The sequence below is a fragment of the Ipomoea nil genome, unplaced genomic scaffold, assembly GCF_001879475.1.
Source record: "Ipomoea nil cultivar Tokyo-kokei standard unplaced genomic scaffold, Asagao_1.1 scaffold2482, whole genome shotgun sequence".
NCBI lineage: Eukaryota > Viridiplantae > Streptophyta > Magnoliopsida > Solanales > Convolvulaceae > Ipomoea > Ipomoea nil.
The window spans coordinates 202,325-217,255 of record NW_017618910.1 but is presented as its reverse complement, the minus strand read 5'-3'; the positions used below and the strand labels follow the sequence as shown (position 1 = coordinate 217,255).

The window sequence follows — 14,931 nt, the reverse complement described above, 5'->3', positions numbered from 1 at the left end:
GTCCTTGTTTGGCAATCAGCAGTTAGCTCTTCAATATTAGTATATATTTAATATTTTATGTCCTAATTTTTATTTGCTCTCCCTTATATCCCGTATTTTGTTTCAACCATACCTATACAATTATTTTATTGACAATTATAATCAATCTTAATTGACTATATTATTTTGTATTTGTAAACTTAGAATTACATTTTTAAATACGCAAATTCAACATTCAGTTAGTTATGCATGAACAATTTCAATATAATCTTGCCTTTAATATACTTTAAAGTACTTATTTTACAAAAAAAAAAAAAAAAAAAAAAAAAAAAAACATTGGCCATTATCACAATCGCACAATGCGCATAAAAAAACTTGTATATTATATATATATATACTAATAAGAGCCCAAGAGAGTTAGGCCTATAATGGGTATAAAAAATGGCGGTCAAATTTTTTAATCAAATGATTGGCTCAGATTGATCAGATTTTAATTTTTCCTTAAGATTTCCTAAATTATCCTTAATGAATATGATTATTCGTTAACTTTTTCGTTAAATATTATCTTTTCCGTTAATTTCTGTTAGTTCACCGTTAACTTACTCATTAATTTAAATAACAAAGGTCTTAGGTTCGAACCTCATCTCAATCAAAGTTGGCATAATTAGTACTCTATTTTACTCTTATTAAATTAAATAATAATTTAGTAGCTACAACAAAAAATAATACATACATATGCATTTATTTAATTTAGAATTATGTGTCTACAATGTCTTTATTCAAAAAAAAAAATTATTCATTATTAATAAATTAAATAAGAGAATTAAATTCATTAGTTATATTGTATTTATTTTTCTCCAATGTAAAAATTCTTTACGTTCAAATTCATCAATTGATTATATTCACTACATTGTCTATTATCTTTTTTGTGCAATATTTTTTAATTAAATATCAAAGTTATATTACAAACTAATGCTATATATTTATTTACCAAGTATTTTCTTAATACCACGAAAAAATTTAAAAAATATAATTAATAAAGTCAAAGTATTCAAATCATACAACAAATTGAAGTGGGAACTATCTCGCAATGTTCTTGTTTGACAATCAGCGGTTAGGGGTTAGCGTTAGCGGATATGACCAGCGAATTATATCAACGGTTGGTAAACAGATATTTCAAAAAAGTATGTAATTGTTTAGATTAACATGTAAAATGACCTAAGGGTATAATAATAATAATAATAATAGTAATAATAATAATAATAATAATAATAATAATAATAATAATAATAATAATAATAATAATAATAATACTAATAACAACAGTAATAATAATAATAATAATAATAATAATAATAATAATAATAATAATAATAATAATAATAATAATAATTGTTTTAAAAAAATAAACAAAATGAAAAAAAATATATAATTAAGTCAATCATATTAACTACTTGGGAGATCTATTGATAAAAAGAGTATTCAAATCACACAGCAAATTAAAGTGGGAAACTACCTCGCAATGTCCTTGTTTGGCAATCAGCAGTTAGCTCTTCAATATTAGTATATATTTAATATTTTATGTCCTAATTTTTATTTGCTCTCCCTTATATCCCGTATTTTGTTTCAACCATACCTATACAATTATTTTATTGACAATTATAATCAATCTTAATTGACTATATTATTTTGTATTTGTAAACTTAGAATTACATTTTTAAATACGCAAATTCAACATTCAGTTAGTTATGCATGAACAATTTCAATATAATCTTGCCTTTAATATACTTTAAAGTACTTATTTTACAAAAAAAAAAAAAAAAAAAACATTGGCCATTATCACAATTGCACAATGCGCATAAAAAAACTTGTATATTATATATATATATACTAATAAGAGCCCAAGAGAGTTAGGCCTATAATGGGTATAAAAAATGGCGGTCAAATTTTTTAATCAAATGATTGGCTCAGATTGATCAGATTTTAATTTTTCCTTAAGATTTCCTAAATTATCCTTAATGAATATGATTATTCGTTAACTTTTTCGTTAAATATTATCTTTTCCGTTAATTTCTGTTAGTTCACCGTTAACATACTCATTAATTTAAATAACAAAGGTCTTAGGTTCGAACCTCATCTCAATCAAAGTTGGCATAATTAGTACTCTATTTTACTCTTATTAAATTAAATAATAATTTAGTAGCTACAACAAAAAATAATACATACATATGCATTTATTTAATTTAGAATTATGTGTCTACAATGTCTTTATTCAAAAAAAAAAATTTATTCATTATTAATAAATTAAATAAGAGAATTAAATTCATTAGTTATATTGTATTTATTTTTCTCCAATGTAAAAATTCTTTACATTCAAATTCATCAATTGATTATATTCACTACATTGTCTATTATCTTTTTTTGTGCACTATTTTTTAATTAAATATCAAAGTTATAATACAAAATAATGCTATATATTTATTTACCAAGTTTTTTATTAATATCATGAAAAAATTTTAAAAATATATAATTAATAAAGTCAATCATATTAACAACTTGAGGAATTTGTTGACAAAGAGAGTATTCAAATCACACAACAAATTGAAGTTGAAAACTATATCGCAAAGTCGCAATATCCTTGTTTGGCAATCAACAGTTAGCTCTTCACTATTAGTATATATTTAATATTTTATGCCCTAATATTTATTTGCTCTCTCTTATGTCCCATATTTGGTTTCAACCATACTTATACAATTATTTTATTCACAATTATAATCAATCTTGACTATATTATCTTGCATTTGTAAGCTTAGAATTGCCTATTTAAATACGCAAATTTAACATTCAATTATCTATGCATAAACAATTCCAATATAATCTTGTCTTGATATACTTTAAAGTACTTATTTAAAAAAAAAAACATTGGGCATTATCACAATCGTGCAATGCGCATAAAAAACTAGTACAATAATTAGTACTCTATTTTACTCTTATTAAATTAAATAATAATCCCAGTCAACTACATACCAAAATGCAATTAGGCCACCAAACTAAAAAACAATGCAATTGGGTCCAGGAATACCACAAACTCATGCAATTAGACCCAAAATAACCTGTTTACCTAAAATTATGCTGACGTGGTGGTTAGCAATTTTAAAAAGAAAATTTTAAATAAAATAATTAATTAAAATTTATAAATAAAAAGAAAAACTAAAACTAAAATAGAGTGGCCGAACACGAAAACCTTCGTCTACATGGCTGGAGACGAAGGTCTTTGTTTCAAGCCATGTAGAATCGTCTTCAACCAGTCTATTTTTTAAATTAATTATATTATTTAAAATTATTTTAAAATATTATTTTTAAAATTGGTAACCGCACTTTCATTTAAATAGGTCATTTTGGGTCTAATTGCATAATTTTGTGTTGTTTAGGGACCTAATTGCATTTTTTAGTTCATGGGCCTAATTGCATTTTGGTGTGCAGTTGAGTGGCATGTTTGACCCGTATTCCTAATAGTCCCTAAGTATGTGCATATTTAAATAAATTTATAAAAAATCTTAATTAAATTGATTATTTATACTTGTATCATATATATATATATATATATATATATATATATATATATGTATGTATGTATGTATGTATGTATTAAAATAAGGGAATTACATTTTCAAATAAAAAAAGATGCAAATTTTAAATTTTGTTTTAGTAGATTAAGCTCCTAATAGGACACATTTCCTTATATGATTGTATAATGCAATTTATGTGTAGATAATACTTATTACAATGTTATATGCAGATTTTAAATTTAATTTTTGGAATTAGAACTTATATAGCTACACGAATAATTACAACTAGTATTTTCTATGACCGTGCATAAAAATAGTTGCCAAATATTCATACTTAAGTAATGTTAATATCTTAGTAATATTTAAATTTATTTTTTAGTAGCATATAAAATTTTAAAAAATTCATTTTTGTAGAATCATGTTATATTTAAAGTATTTTTGATCATTTGGAAAATAATTATGGTGTGATTAATAATTATTTTATTAAGAATTGAAAATATTATAAATTATTAATCGTAATAATGGTAACATGTAGTATGATATATATATATATATATATATATATATATATATATATATATATATATATATATATATATATATGCTATACTAATAAGAGCCCAAGAGAGTTAGGCCTATAATGGGTAGAAAAAATGGCGGTCAAATTTTTTAATCAAATGAATGGCTCAGATTGATCAGATTTTAATTTTTCCTTAAGATTTTCTAATTTATACTAAATGAATGTGATTTTCCGTTAAATTTTCCGTTAAATATTATCTTTTCCGTTAATTTCTGTTAGTTCACCGTTAACTTCCTCATTGATTTTAATAAGAATTTAAAGGTCTTAGGTTCGAACCTCATCCCAATCAAAGTTGGCATAATTAGTACTCTATTTTACTCTTATTAAATTAATTACAAATAATAATTTAGTAGCTACAACAAAAAATAATACATATCATATTTTAATTTAGAATTATGTGTCTACAATGTCTTTATTCAAAAAAATTATTCATTATCAATAAATTAAATAAGAGAAATAATTTCATTAGTTATATTGTATTTATTTTTCTCCAATATAAAAATTCTTTATATTCAAATTCATCAATTGATTATATTTGCTACATTGTCCCTACAATGTCTTTATTAAAAAAATAATTTATTATTAATAAATTAATTAAGAGAAATAATTTTATTGGTTATATTGTCTTTATATTTCTCCAATGTAAAAATTCTTTACATTCAAATTCATCAATTGATTATATTCACACATTGTCTATTACATTTTTTTGTGCACTATTTTTTTTTTTAATTTAGTATCAAAGTTATAATACAAAATAATGCTATATATTTATTTACCAAGTATTTTATTAATATCATGAAAAAATTTTAAAAATATATAATTAATAAAGTCAATCATATTAACAACTTGAGGAATTTGTTGACAAAGAGAGTATTCAAATCACACAACAAATTGAAGTGGAAAACTATATCGCAAAGTCGCAATATCCTTGTTTGGAAATCAACAGTTAGCTCTTCACTATTAGTATATATTTAATATTTTATGCCCTAATATTTATTTGCTCTCTCTTATGTCCCATATTTGGTTTCAACCATACTTATACAATTATTTTATTCACAATTATAATCAATCTTGACTATATTATCTTGCATTTGTAAGCTTAGAATTGCCTATTTAAATACGCAAATTTAACATTCAATTATCTATGCATATACAATTCCAATATAATCTTGTCTTGATATACTTTAAAGTACTTATTTAAAAAAAAAAAACATTGGGCATTATCACAATCGTGCAATGCGCGTAAAAAACTAGTACAATAATATAGTTAGACTTTCAATCCCATATATTTGGTAGGTATGTATTTTTCATTGCATAAAAAATTTAAATTAAAATTTTTATGATTAATATAGTTGAATAAGGGTCAAATAGGCCAGTCAACTACATACCAAAATGCAATTAGGCCACCAAACTAAAAAACAATGCAATTGGGTCCAGGAATAACACAAACTCATGCAATTAGACCCAAAATAACCTGTTTACCTAAAATTATGCTGACGTGGTGGTTAGCAATTTTAAAAATAAAATTTTAAATAAAATAATTAATTAAAATTTATAAATAAAAAGAAAAACTAAAACTAAAATAGAGTGGCCGAACACGAAAACCTTCGTCTACATGGCTGGAGACGAAGGTCTTTGTTTCAAGCCATGTAGAATCGTCTTCAACCAGTCTATTTTTTAAATTAATTATATTATTTAAAATTATTTTAAAATATTATTTTTAAAATTGGTAACCGCACTTTCATTTAAATAGGTCATTTTGGGTCTAATTGCATAATTTTGTGTTGTTTAGGGACCTAATTGCATTTTTTTAGTTCATGGGCCTAATTGCATTTTGGTGTGCAGTTGAGTGGCATGTTTGACCTGTATTCCTAATAGTCCCTAAGTATGTGCATATTTAAATAAATTTATAAAAAATCTTAATTAAATTGATTATTTATACTTGTATCATATATATATATATATATATATATATATATATATATATATATATATATATATATGTATATATATATATATGTATATATATATATATATATGTATATATATATATATATACATATATATATATATACATATATATATATATATATATATATATATATATGTATGTATGTATGTATTAAAATAAGGGAATTACATTTTCAAATAAAAAAAGATGCAAATTTTAAATTTTGTTTTAGTAGATTAAGCTCCTAATAGGACACATTTCCTTATATGATTGTATAATGCAATTTATGTGTAGATAATACTTATTACAATGTTATATGCAAATTTTAAATTTAATTTTTGGAATTATAACTTATATAGCTACACGAATAATTACAACTAGTATTTTCTATGACCGTGCATAAAAAATAGTTGCCAAATATTCATACTTAAGTAATGTTAATATCTTAGTAATATTTAAATTTATTTTTTAGTAGCATATAAAATTTTAAAAAATTCATTTTTGTAGGATCATGTTATATTTAAAGTATTTTTGATCATTTGGAAAATAATTATGGTGTGATTAATAATTATTTTATTAAGAATTGAAAATATTATAAATTATTAATCGTAATAATGGTAACATGTAGTATGATATATATATATATATATATATATATATATATATATATATATATATATATATATATATATATATATATATATATATATATATATATATATATATATATATATGCTATACTAATAAGAGCCCAAGAGAGTTAGGCCTATAATGGGTAGAAAAAATGGCGGTCAAATTTTTTAATCAAATGAATGGCTCAGATTGATCAGATTTTAATTTTTCCTTAAAATTTTCTAATTTATCCTAAATGAATGTGATTTTCCGTTAAATATTATCTTTTCCGTTAATTTCGGTTAGTTCACCGTTAACTTCCTCATTGATTTTAATTAGAATTTAAAGGTCTTAGGTTCGAACCTCATCCAAATCAAAGTTGGCATAATTAGTACTCTATTTTACTCTTATTAAATTAATTACAAATAATAATTTAGTAGCTACAACAAAAAATAATACATATCATATTTTAATTTAGAATTATGTGTCTACAATGTCTTTATTCAAAAAAATTATTCATTATCAATAAATTAAATAAGAGAAATAATTTCATTAGTTATATTGTATTTATTTTTCTCCAATATAAAAATTCTTTATATTCAAATTCATCAATTGATTATATTTGCTACATTGTCCCTACAATGTCTTTATTAAAAAAATAATTTATTATTAATAAATTAATTAAGAGAAATAATTTTATTGGTTATATTGTCTTTATATTTCTCCAATGTAAAAATTCTTTACATTCAAATTCATCAATTGATTATATTCACAAATTGTCTATTACATTTTTTTGTGCACTATTTTTTTTTTTAATTTAATATCAAAGTTATAATACAAAATAATGCTATATATTTATTTACCAAGTATTTTATTAATACCATGAAAAAATTTAAAAAATATAATTAATAATGCTAATCATATTAATTACTTGAAGGATTTGTTGACAAAGAGACTATTCAAATCACACAACAAATTGAAGTGAGAACAACTTCGCAATATCCTTATTTGACAATCAGCAGTTAGCGGTTAGCGTTAGCGGATTATATTAGCGAATTTGACCAGCGAATTATATCAATGGTTAGTAAAAAGATATTTGAAAAAATTAGTTGTTTAGATTAACATGTAAAATGACCTAAGAGTATGATGATATAATAATAATAATAATAATAATAATAATAATAATAATAATAATAATAATAATAATTGTTTTAAAAAAATAAAAAAATAAAAAATATAATTAAGTCAATCATATTAACTACTTGGGAGATTTATTGACAAAAAGAGTATTCAAATTACACAACAAATTGAAGTGGGAAACTATGTCGCAATGTCCTTGTTTGGCAATCAGTAGTTAGCTCTTCAATATTAGTATATACGGAGTATTTAATAATTTATGCCCTAATTTTTATTTTCTCTCCCTTATGTCTTGTATTTGGTTTCAACCATACCTATACAATTATTTTATTGACAACTATAATCAATCTTGACTATATTATCTTGCATTTGTAAACTTAGAATTGCCTATTTAAATACCCAAATTTAACATTCAATTATCTATGCATGTACAATTCTAATATAATCTTGCATTGATATACTTTAAAATACTTATTTAAAAAATTATTGAGCATTATCTCAATCGCGCAATGCGCGTAAAAAACTAGTATATATATAAACATACTAGAGAAAGTTGAAGAGCAACCGAATTTTGTTTGATAAAAAATGGATAGTACAATATTTATAGCACAAGGTACAACTCAATAAGAATAGATATAAATATATAACAAACATAAATGGATGTGAATAGCCATTGATTGTACTTTTTAAATTATATAGATACAGATAAATAACATATCATTTTTTTTCTTGTATGAAAAAAACATTCTTATTTTGAAATTTTGTATTATTATGCTACTTTTATTTCTAAATTTACTTTTGTGATATTTTAAATTTTTTTTTGTTATCATAAATAGTAAATAGATGTTTATAAAACATAGACCTGGCAATTCGTGTATACGGATTCGTTAACGGTCGACACGACAATGTATATAGGGTTTCCTCCCTGTTTTCTAGGGTTTCCTACGTTTCTCCCTGCGATCTAGGGTTTAACTTTACGACGTTTTCTGCTGCATGAACGGAGATAGCGCTTTTGGACACGATTACGATGGACGTACAGGGGTTGATAGAGGGCACCGCGAGTATTACGTTGGAGGATGAGGAGGTAGGGGTGAGGTTCGTCGATGTTGCAGAGGGTGTTGTCGGAGATGCACCAGAGCGGCAAACTTGGTCTATAGTAGGGCGGTTTCTGACTGACCGGTTGTTGAAACAGGAGATAATGAAGCGAGTTATGGCGTCGGCTTGGCGTCCTTTGATGGGCATCGAAGTCTCTGATGTGCAACCAAACCTGTATCTATTCACCTTTTTTGACAAGGCGGATATGGAGCGAGTTCTAACGGACGGCCCCTGGGCCTTTGAGAATGCGCCTTTCTTGTGTCAACCATTGAATGTTGGCGAGGATCCTACGCAGGTTGTGCTCTCCACGGTGGATATTTGGTTGCAGGTCTTCGATTTGCCGCCGGGGTATCGGACAATGAAGGTATTGGAGAAGATTGGAGATTTTGCAGGTGTGTTCCTGCATGTTGATGACCGTAATTTCACCAGACCATGGGTTTCTTATTACAGAATTCGGATAACTCATGATGTTACTGCCCCTATTAAAAGGCGAATGAAGATGGTGCTGCGGGATGGTTCTTCGACGTGGATAAATTTTAAATATGAGCGGCTCCATATGTTTTGTTTTTTCTGCGGAAAAATGGGCCATACTGACAAGTTTTGTTTGGAGGCGAGAAGATCTGGATTGCGGCCTGAACAGTTTCTGTTTGGTCCAGGGTTACGGGCTGGGGGTTCTAGTCCAGCGAAGGTTCTTGGGGATAAATGGTTTCAGATGGGGCAGGAGAGGAGGCGTGTTATTGGATATGGGAGTGTGGCTGGCGAGGTTACTGTTACGGGGCAGCCGGGGTTGGGGGCGGGTGGTTCGGTGGTGGAGGAGCTGGTTGTGGGGGGAGGGTCATCGGGTGGAGGGATGGAGGAGGAAGGGGTACGGGTAGAGCCGAAGAGGCATAGGGTGGAGGAGGAGGATGGTTTGGTGGTTAGGGAGGAGAGGGGCATGAATGTTGACTCCGTTGCGGGGTGTCTGGCGAGGCCTGAGGATCAGGCCCGCCACTCTCAATGAGTACCTTATTTTGGAACTGCCGTGGCTTGGGCAATCCACGGACAGTTCGAGAGGTGGTGGACATTGTGTCCAGGAAGAAGCCCGAGTTTGTGTTCTTAATGGAGACGAAGGTGGGAGGGGATCATGCGGAGAGGTTAAGGGTGAAGTTGGGGTTTGAAGGTTGCTTCAAGGTGGATAGTGTAGGAACGAGGGGTGGCCTTTGCTTTTTGTGGCTACGAAACAACACTGCCAGGTTAATTAAATATTCCCGTCATCATATAGATCTCCAGGTGTCTCTGCCGGGAAGGGATCCGTGGAGGTTAACTTGTTATTATGGCTATCCAGAAAGGACAAGGAGAAGGGCTGCATGGGATTTGTTGAGATCGTTTAAGCCTGTTTCGGATCTTCCGTGGGTGGTTTTAGGCGATTTCAATGACTTAATTATGCAAACTGAGAAGCGGGGTAGATTGCCACATCTGAATGGGTTGTTGGAGGGGTTTGGGGATGCGCTGGATGATTGTGGACTGGTTACGCTTCCCATGATTGGATATCCTTACACATGGGAGCGTGGGAAGGGGACTGAGGACTAGGTGGAGGAGAGGTTAGATAGGGTGGTGACATGCATGAGGTGGCGGGAGGTTTATGAAAGGGCTCGGGTGTTTAACATTCGAATAGACGAGTCTGATCATACGTCCCTCTTCCTGGATATCTATGGTGAGGCCCCGGTTTATCATCCCCGGGGTTTCAGATTTGAGAATGCTTGGTTGCTAGATGAGGGGTGCAGTGAGGTGGTGGAGAGGGAGTGGTTTTCTTCCGCGGGGTTGGGTTTGCAAGCGAGATTGGGTGTGTGTGGCCGGGGCTTGAAAAAGTGGGGTGGTGAGAGCTTTCATAAGTTTGGAAGGAGACTGGAGGGGATTAGGAGGGAGATGAACGCTTTACGGGGCTGTTTTGATCCTGGTTCTCTAGCTCGTTTCAGGCATCTTGATGCCACTCTGAGTAATGTGCTTTCTCAGGAGGAGGCTTTTTGGAGGCAACGTGCCAAGCAACATTGGCTGCAAGGGGCAGATAGGAATACTAAGTTCTTTCATAAGTATGCCGGGCATCGTAGGAAGAAGAATATGATCTTGAAACTGCAGGATGATGGGGGTGTATGGAAGGAGGGAAGAGAGCTTGATGAGTTGATTGTTGCATATTATAAACAGATATTCACATCTCAGGGGTCCCCTGGCTCCTTCAATGTGGAAACCTTGCAGCCGCGAGTTACTGTAGACCAGAATGACGAGCTCCTGCGCCCGTTTCAACCTGAGGAGGTGCGCCATGCTTTGTTTGCTATGGGGAAAGACAAGTCCCCGGGGCCGGATGGAATGAATCCGGGCTTCTATCAGTCATTCTGGAGTGTAGTAGGTAAGGATGTGACGGACTTTGTGCTTGATTGTCTTTCCCAGTCTTATTTTCCTCCTAATTTAAATGATGCGAATATTGTATTGATTCCTAAGAAGTCTGCTCCTGTGTCTGTCTCTGATCTGAGGCCAATTGCACTTTGTAATGTGCTTTATAATGGCATGGCTAAAATGGTTGCTAACCGCATGAAGCCGCTGTTGGAGGGGATAATTTCTGAGTCCCAGAGTGCCTTTCTTCCGGGCAAATTAATTTCATATAATATTATGATAGCCTCGAAGGTCGGTCACTATCTTAGGAGGAAGCAACTGGGTCAGGTTGGCTGGGCAGCTCTAAAGCTGGACATGGCCAAGGCGTATGACAGTATGGAATGACCTTTTGTGGAACAGATGTTGAGGAGGTTGGGGTTTGATGATAGGTGGGTGCAGCTGGTTATGTTGTGTGTCCGTTCTATGCGGTATAAGGTGCTGATTAATGGTAGGCCTTCAGAGGAGGTTGTCCCCACGAGGGGCCTAAGGCAAGGTGATCCCTTGTCTCCTTACCTTTTTATTATCTGCGTAGAAGGATTATCTTTATTGCTGCAAGACTCTCAGGCTAAGGGGTTGATTCATGGCTGTAGGGTGGCCAGGGGGGCTCCGTCTATCTCACATTTGTTTTTTGCGGATGATAGCCTTCTCTTTTTTAAGGCGAATCTGCAGGAAGCTATGGAGGTAAAGAGATGCCTTGGAGTATATGAGGCCTTTTCTGGACAGGCGGTCAATTTTAATAAGTCAAGTATTTGTTACAGCCGCAATACAGTGGATGATGTGAAGGTTCTCGTTGCTGGGGCCTTGGGGGTTGCTCAGGCAGATGACTTTGGTAAGTATCTGGGCCTCCCTTCTGTGATTGGCAGGAATAAGAAGCTAGTTTTTGCTTATATTGAGCAGAAGATGAAACAGAGGTTTGGGGCGTAGAACAAGCGGCTCCTGTCCAGGGCTGGTAAGGAGGTCCTTCTGAAGAGTGTGGCACAGGCTATGCCAACGTATACAATGAGCATCTTCTTGATCCCCAAAACGCTATGTGCTTCCCTTGAGAGATTAATGAATAGATATTGGTGGTGGCGAAGTGACAGGGAGGATAGCATTCATTGGTTAGCTTGGGACAGAATGTGTAGGCCTAAGAAGTTTGGGGGTCTGGGATTTAAACGGTTGCATGAGTTCAACTTGGCGTTGCTGGCCAAGCAGAGCTGGCGCCTTCTCACAAAGCCAGAAACGCTGATGGCTCGTGTGTTAAAAGCAAGGTACTTTCCATCTTCTACTTTATATGATGCTGTGTTGGGAGGGGGGGGGGGGAATCTGAGTTATGTTTGGAGAAGTATAATGGCAAGTCAGGGGCTTGTTAAAATGGGGTGCAGACGAAGGATAGGCAATGGGCGAGCTACTCAGGTTTGGTCACATCCTTGGTTGCCGGATTCTCTTGACCCTTATGTGTCTACTTTGCAGCCGGCTACCAATCAGGGATGGACTGTGGCTGATTTGGTGGATGATTCAACAGGTGCATGGAACGATAACGTGATCCAGCAGACTTTTAATACACGGGATGCCGCTTTGATTTATAAGCTGCCTTTGAATGGAATTTATGATGATTTGTGGTTCTGGGAGGGGGACATTACAGGGAATTATTCGGTAAGAAGTGGATATAGACGGCTAGGGGGTGATTTAGCTCCTAGTTCGCCGGTATGGGGTAGGTTACGGAATTTGAAAATCCCCCCTAAGTGGAAGAACTTCATGTGGAGAGCTCTGTCTAACATCTAACCAACTCTTGATAATTTGGTGAAAAAGAGGGTGGATATTGTTAATGTATGCCCAGCTTGTGGTTTAGTAGAAGAAAATGTCATGCATGTTCTTTGTTCTTGTCCTTTTGCCTCTCTTATTTGGAATTGCTCCCAGTTGCCTTTTCCCCAATATAATGGTGACAATTTTCTGTTTTGGGCAGAATTGTGGTTAGGAGGAGTATCAGCGCTGGATTATGAAAGTAAAGGGAAGATGTGTGGCTTGTTACATGGCATTTGGTCAGCCCGGAATTCGGCTGTTTGGAGTAATTTCCTACCAACTCCCACGGCATTGTGCAGCAGCCTTTTGTCTTGTTGGGCAGCTTGGAAGGCGCATGGGGCCGGATCAAGGGAATCACAGTGTGCTCCAGTCATGCATGCAAATAACGACCAGCGTGGTGTGGCTTGTTATGTGGATGCGGCGTTCCATGATTCGAATCGGCAGCCTACTTACGGCTTCATGGTCTTGGAGGAGGATGGAAGTTACATAGCTGCGGCGAATGGCCCCTTGGTTTGTCCGTATGATCCCGTGATGGCGGAGGCGATGGCGGTAACTGAGGCACTTTCTTGGTTAAAGAATAATGGTTACTCGGCAGTCAGACTATTCACAGATAGCACGGTTTTGGTTTCTAGTATTAGGGATGCTCGTTTCTTTCGTTCTTATTTTGGTTTTATTTTGGACTCTTGTATTCGATTAATTTCTGCTATGCCTGGAACTGTAGTCTCGTTTGTTAGACGAAATGCAAATATTGCGGCACATACGCTAGCTAAGCATGCTAGTGCGCCGGTTGGAAGTTCTGTTTGGAGGGATGGTCCTCCGCATTTTTTGGAGCAGATTATAGCCAATACAATCTGAGTTGATATGGTTTTCAAAAAAATATAAAGAAATAAAACATACAATTCAATCCATCAAACAACCAAAAAAAAAATTCAATTTATAACATTCATAAAATGATCAAATAACATCTAAAAATATAAAAATCATAATTAAAGAAGTCCATGTTAGTTTTCAGAATAAAATTAAAAACAATAAAAATTCAAATTTCAGATTGTTTAACATCAATATTTGGTGTATGATCTTGGCCTAATATAGAAAATTCACCTTTAGTCATGTTTATAATATCTTTTGTAATCTCATTCATGAAAATGATTCTTACTTAAATGATAATGGTTCTTAGCGGGTTATAAACAGGTTTGTGTAAACGGGTTAACAGAATAATATTAACGGGTTGTCCCGTTAAGACACAAAATATAACGGGTCAACCCATTAATGACCCGAAACACGTTAAGACTAAACACTAATCCGTTAGTTTCGTGTCCAATTAATTTTGTATCGTGTTAAAGGATCATGTCCATAATTTCCAGGTCTAATAAAACCCATAGTTTTATTTTTAACATTTTTCCAACCCATTATTCGGACTAGTATTACGACTCTTTTGTATTCTGCCTCATTAGAATATCTAGCAACAGTTCTTTGTTTCTTATAGACCCAAGAGATAAGTTTGGATCAAAGAAAAACAACAAAACCGCTCGTGGAATTACGGTGCTCAGGGCATTTAGTCGAGTCAGAATCAAAAAACGCATAGAGTTCTTTTGATGCTGAATTTTTCATATGTAAACCAAAATCAACTGTTCCCTTTCCATACCTCAAGACTCTCTTTAGGTGTTCCCAATGTGATACTTTAGGTACTTTAGGTGCATGCATGTGCTGACACAATTGATTGACTGCGAATGATAGATTTGGGGGTGTGATAGTTTGACTGTAACACCCCCGATTTTAAGCACGAAATATGGCAATTAAAGTTTAACAATTGCGGTAAA

At 32.1% G+C, this 14,931-nt stretch overlaps 1 protein-coding gene across 1 annotated transcript; it reads left to right on the top strand.

Annotated features, from left to right (window-relative positions):
- Nucleotides 1-12,445: 12,445 nt before the first annotated feature.
- Nucleotides 12,446-13,966, top strand: LOC109153396. The gene is made up of 3 exons (XM_019301289.1): nucleotides 12,446-12,579; nucleotides 12,694-13,015; nucleotides 13,229-13,966. Exons 1-3 carry the CDS (start codon nucleotides 12,446-12,448, stop codon nucleotides 13,964-13,966), a joined length of 1,194 nt encoding a protein of 397 aa, XP_019156834.1.
- Nucleotides 13,967-14,931: the final 965 nt, after the last annotated feature.

Bases quoted from the DNA above. Each gene is read 5' to 3' on its own strand.
- LOC109153396 (XM_019301289.1), top strand. From the start codon at position 12,446: ATGTGTAGGCCTAAGAAGTTTGGGGGTCTGGGATTTAAACGGTTGCAT. The intron at 12,580-12,693 runs GTACTTTCCATC...AATGGGGTGCAG, and splicing joins GCTCGTGTGTTAAAAGCAAG to ACGAAGGATAGGCAATGGGC. The intron at 13,016-13,228 runs GTATGGGGTAGG...AATTGCTCCCAG, and splicing joins ATTTAGCTCCTAGTTCGCCG to TTGCCTTTTCCCCAATATAA.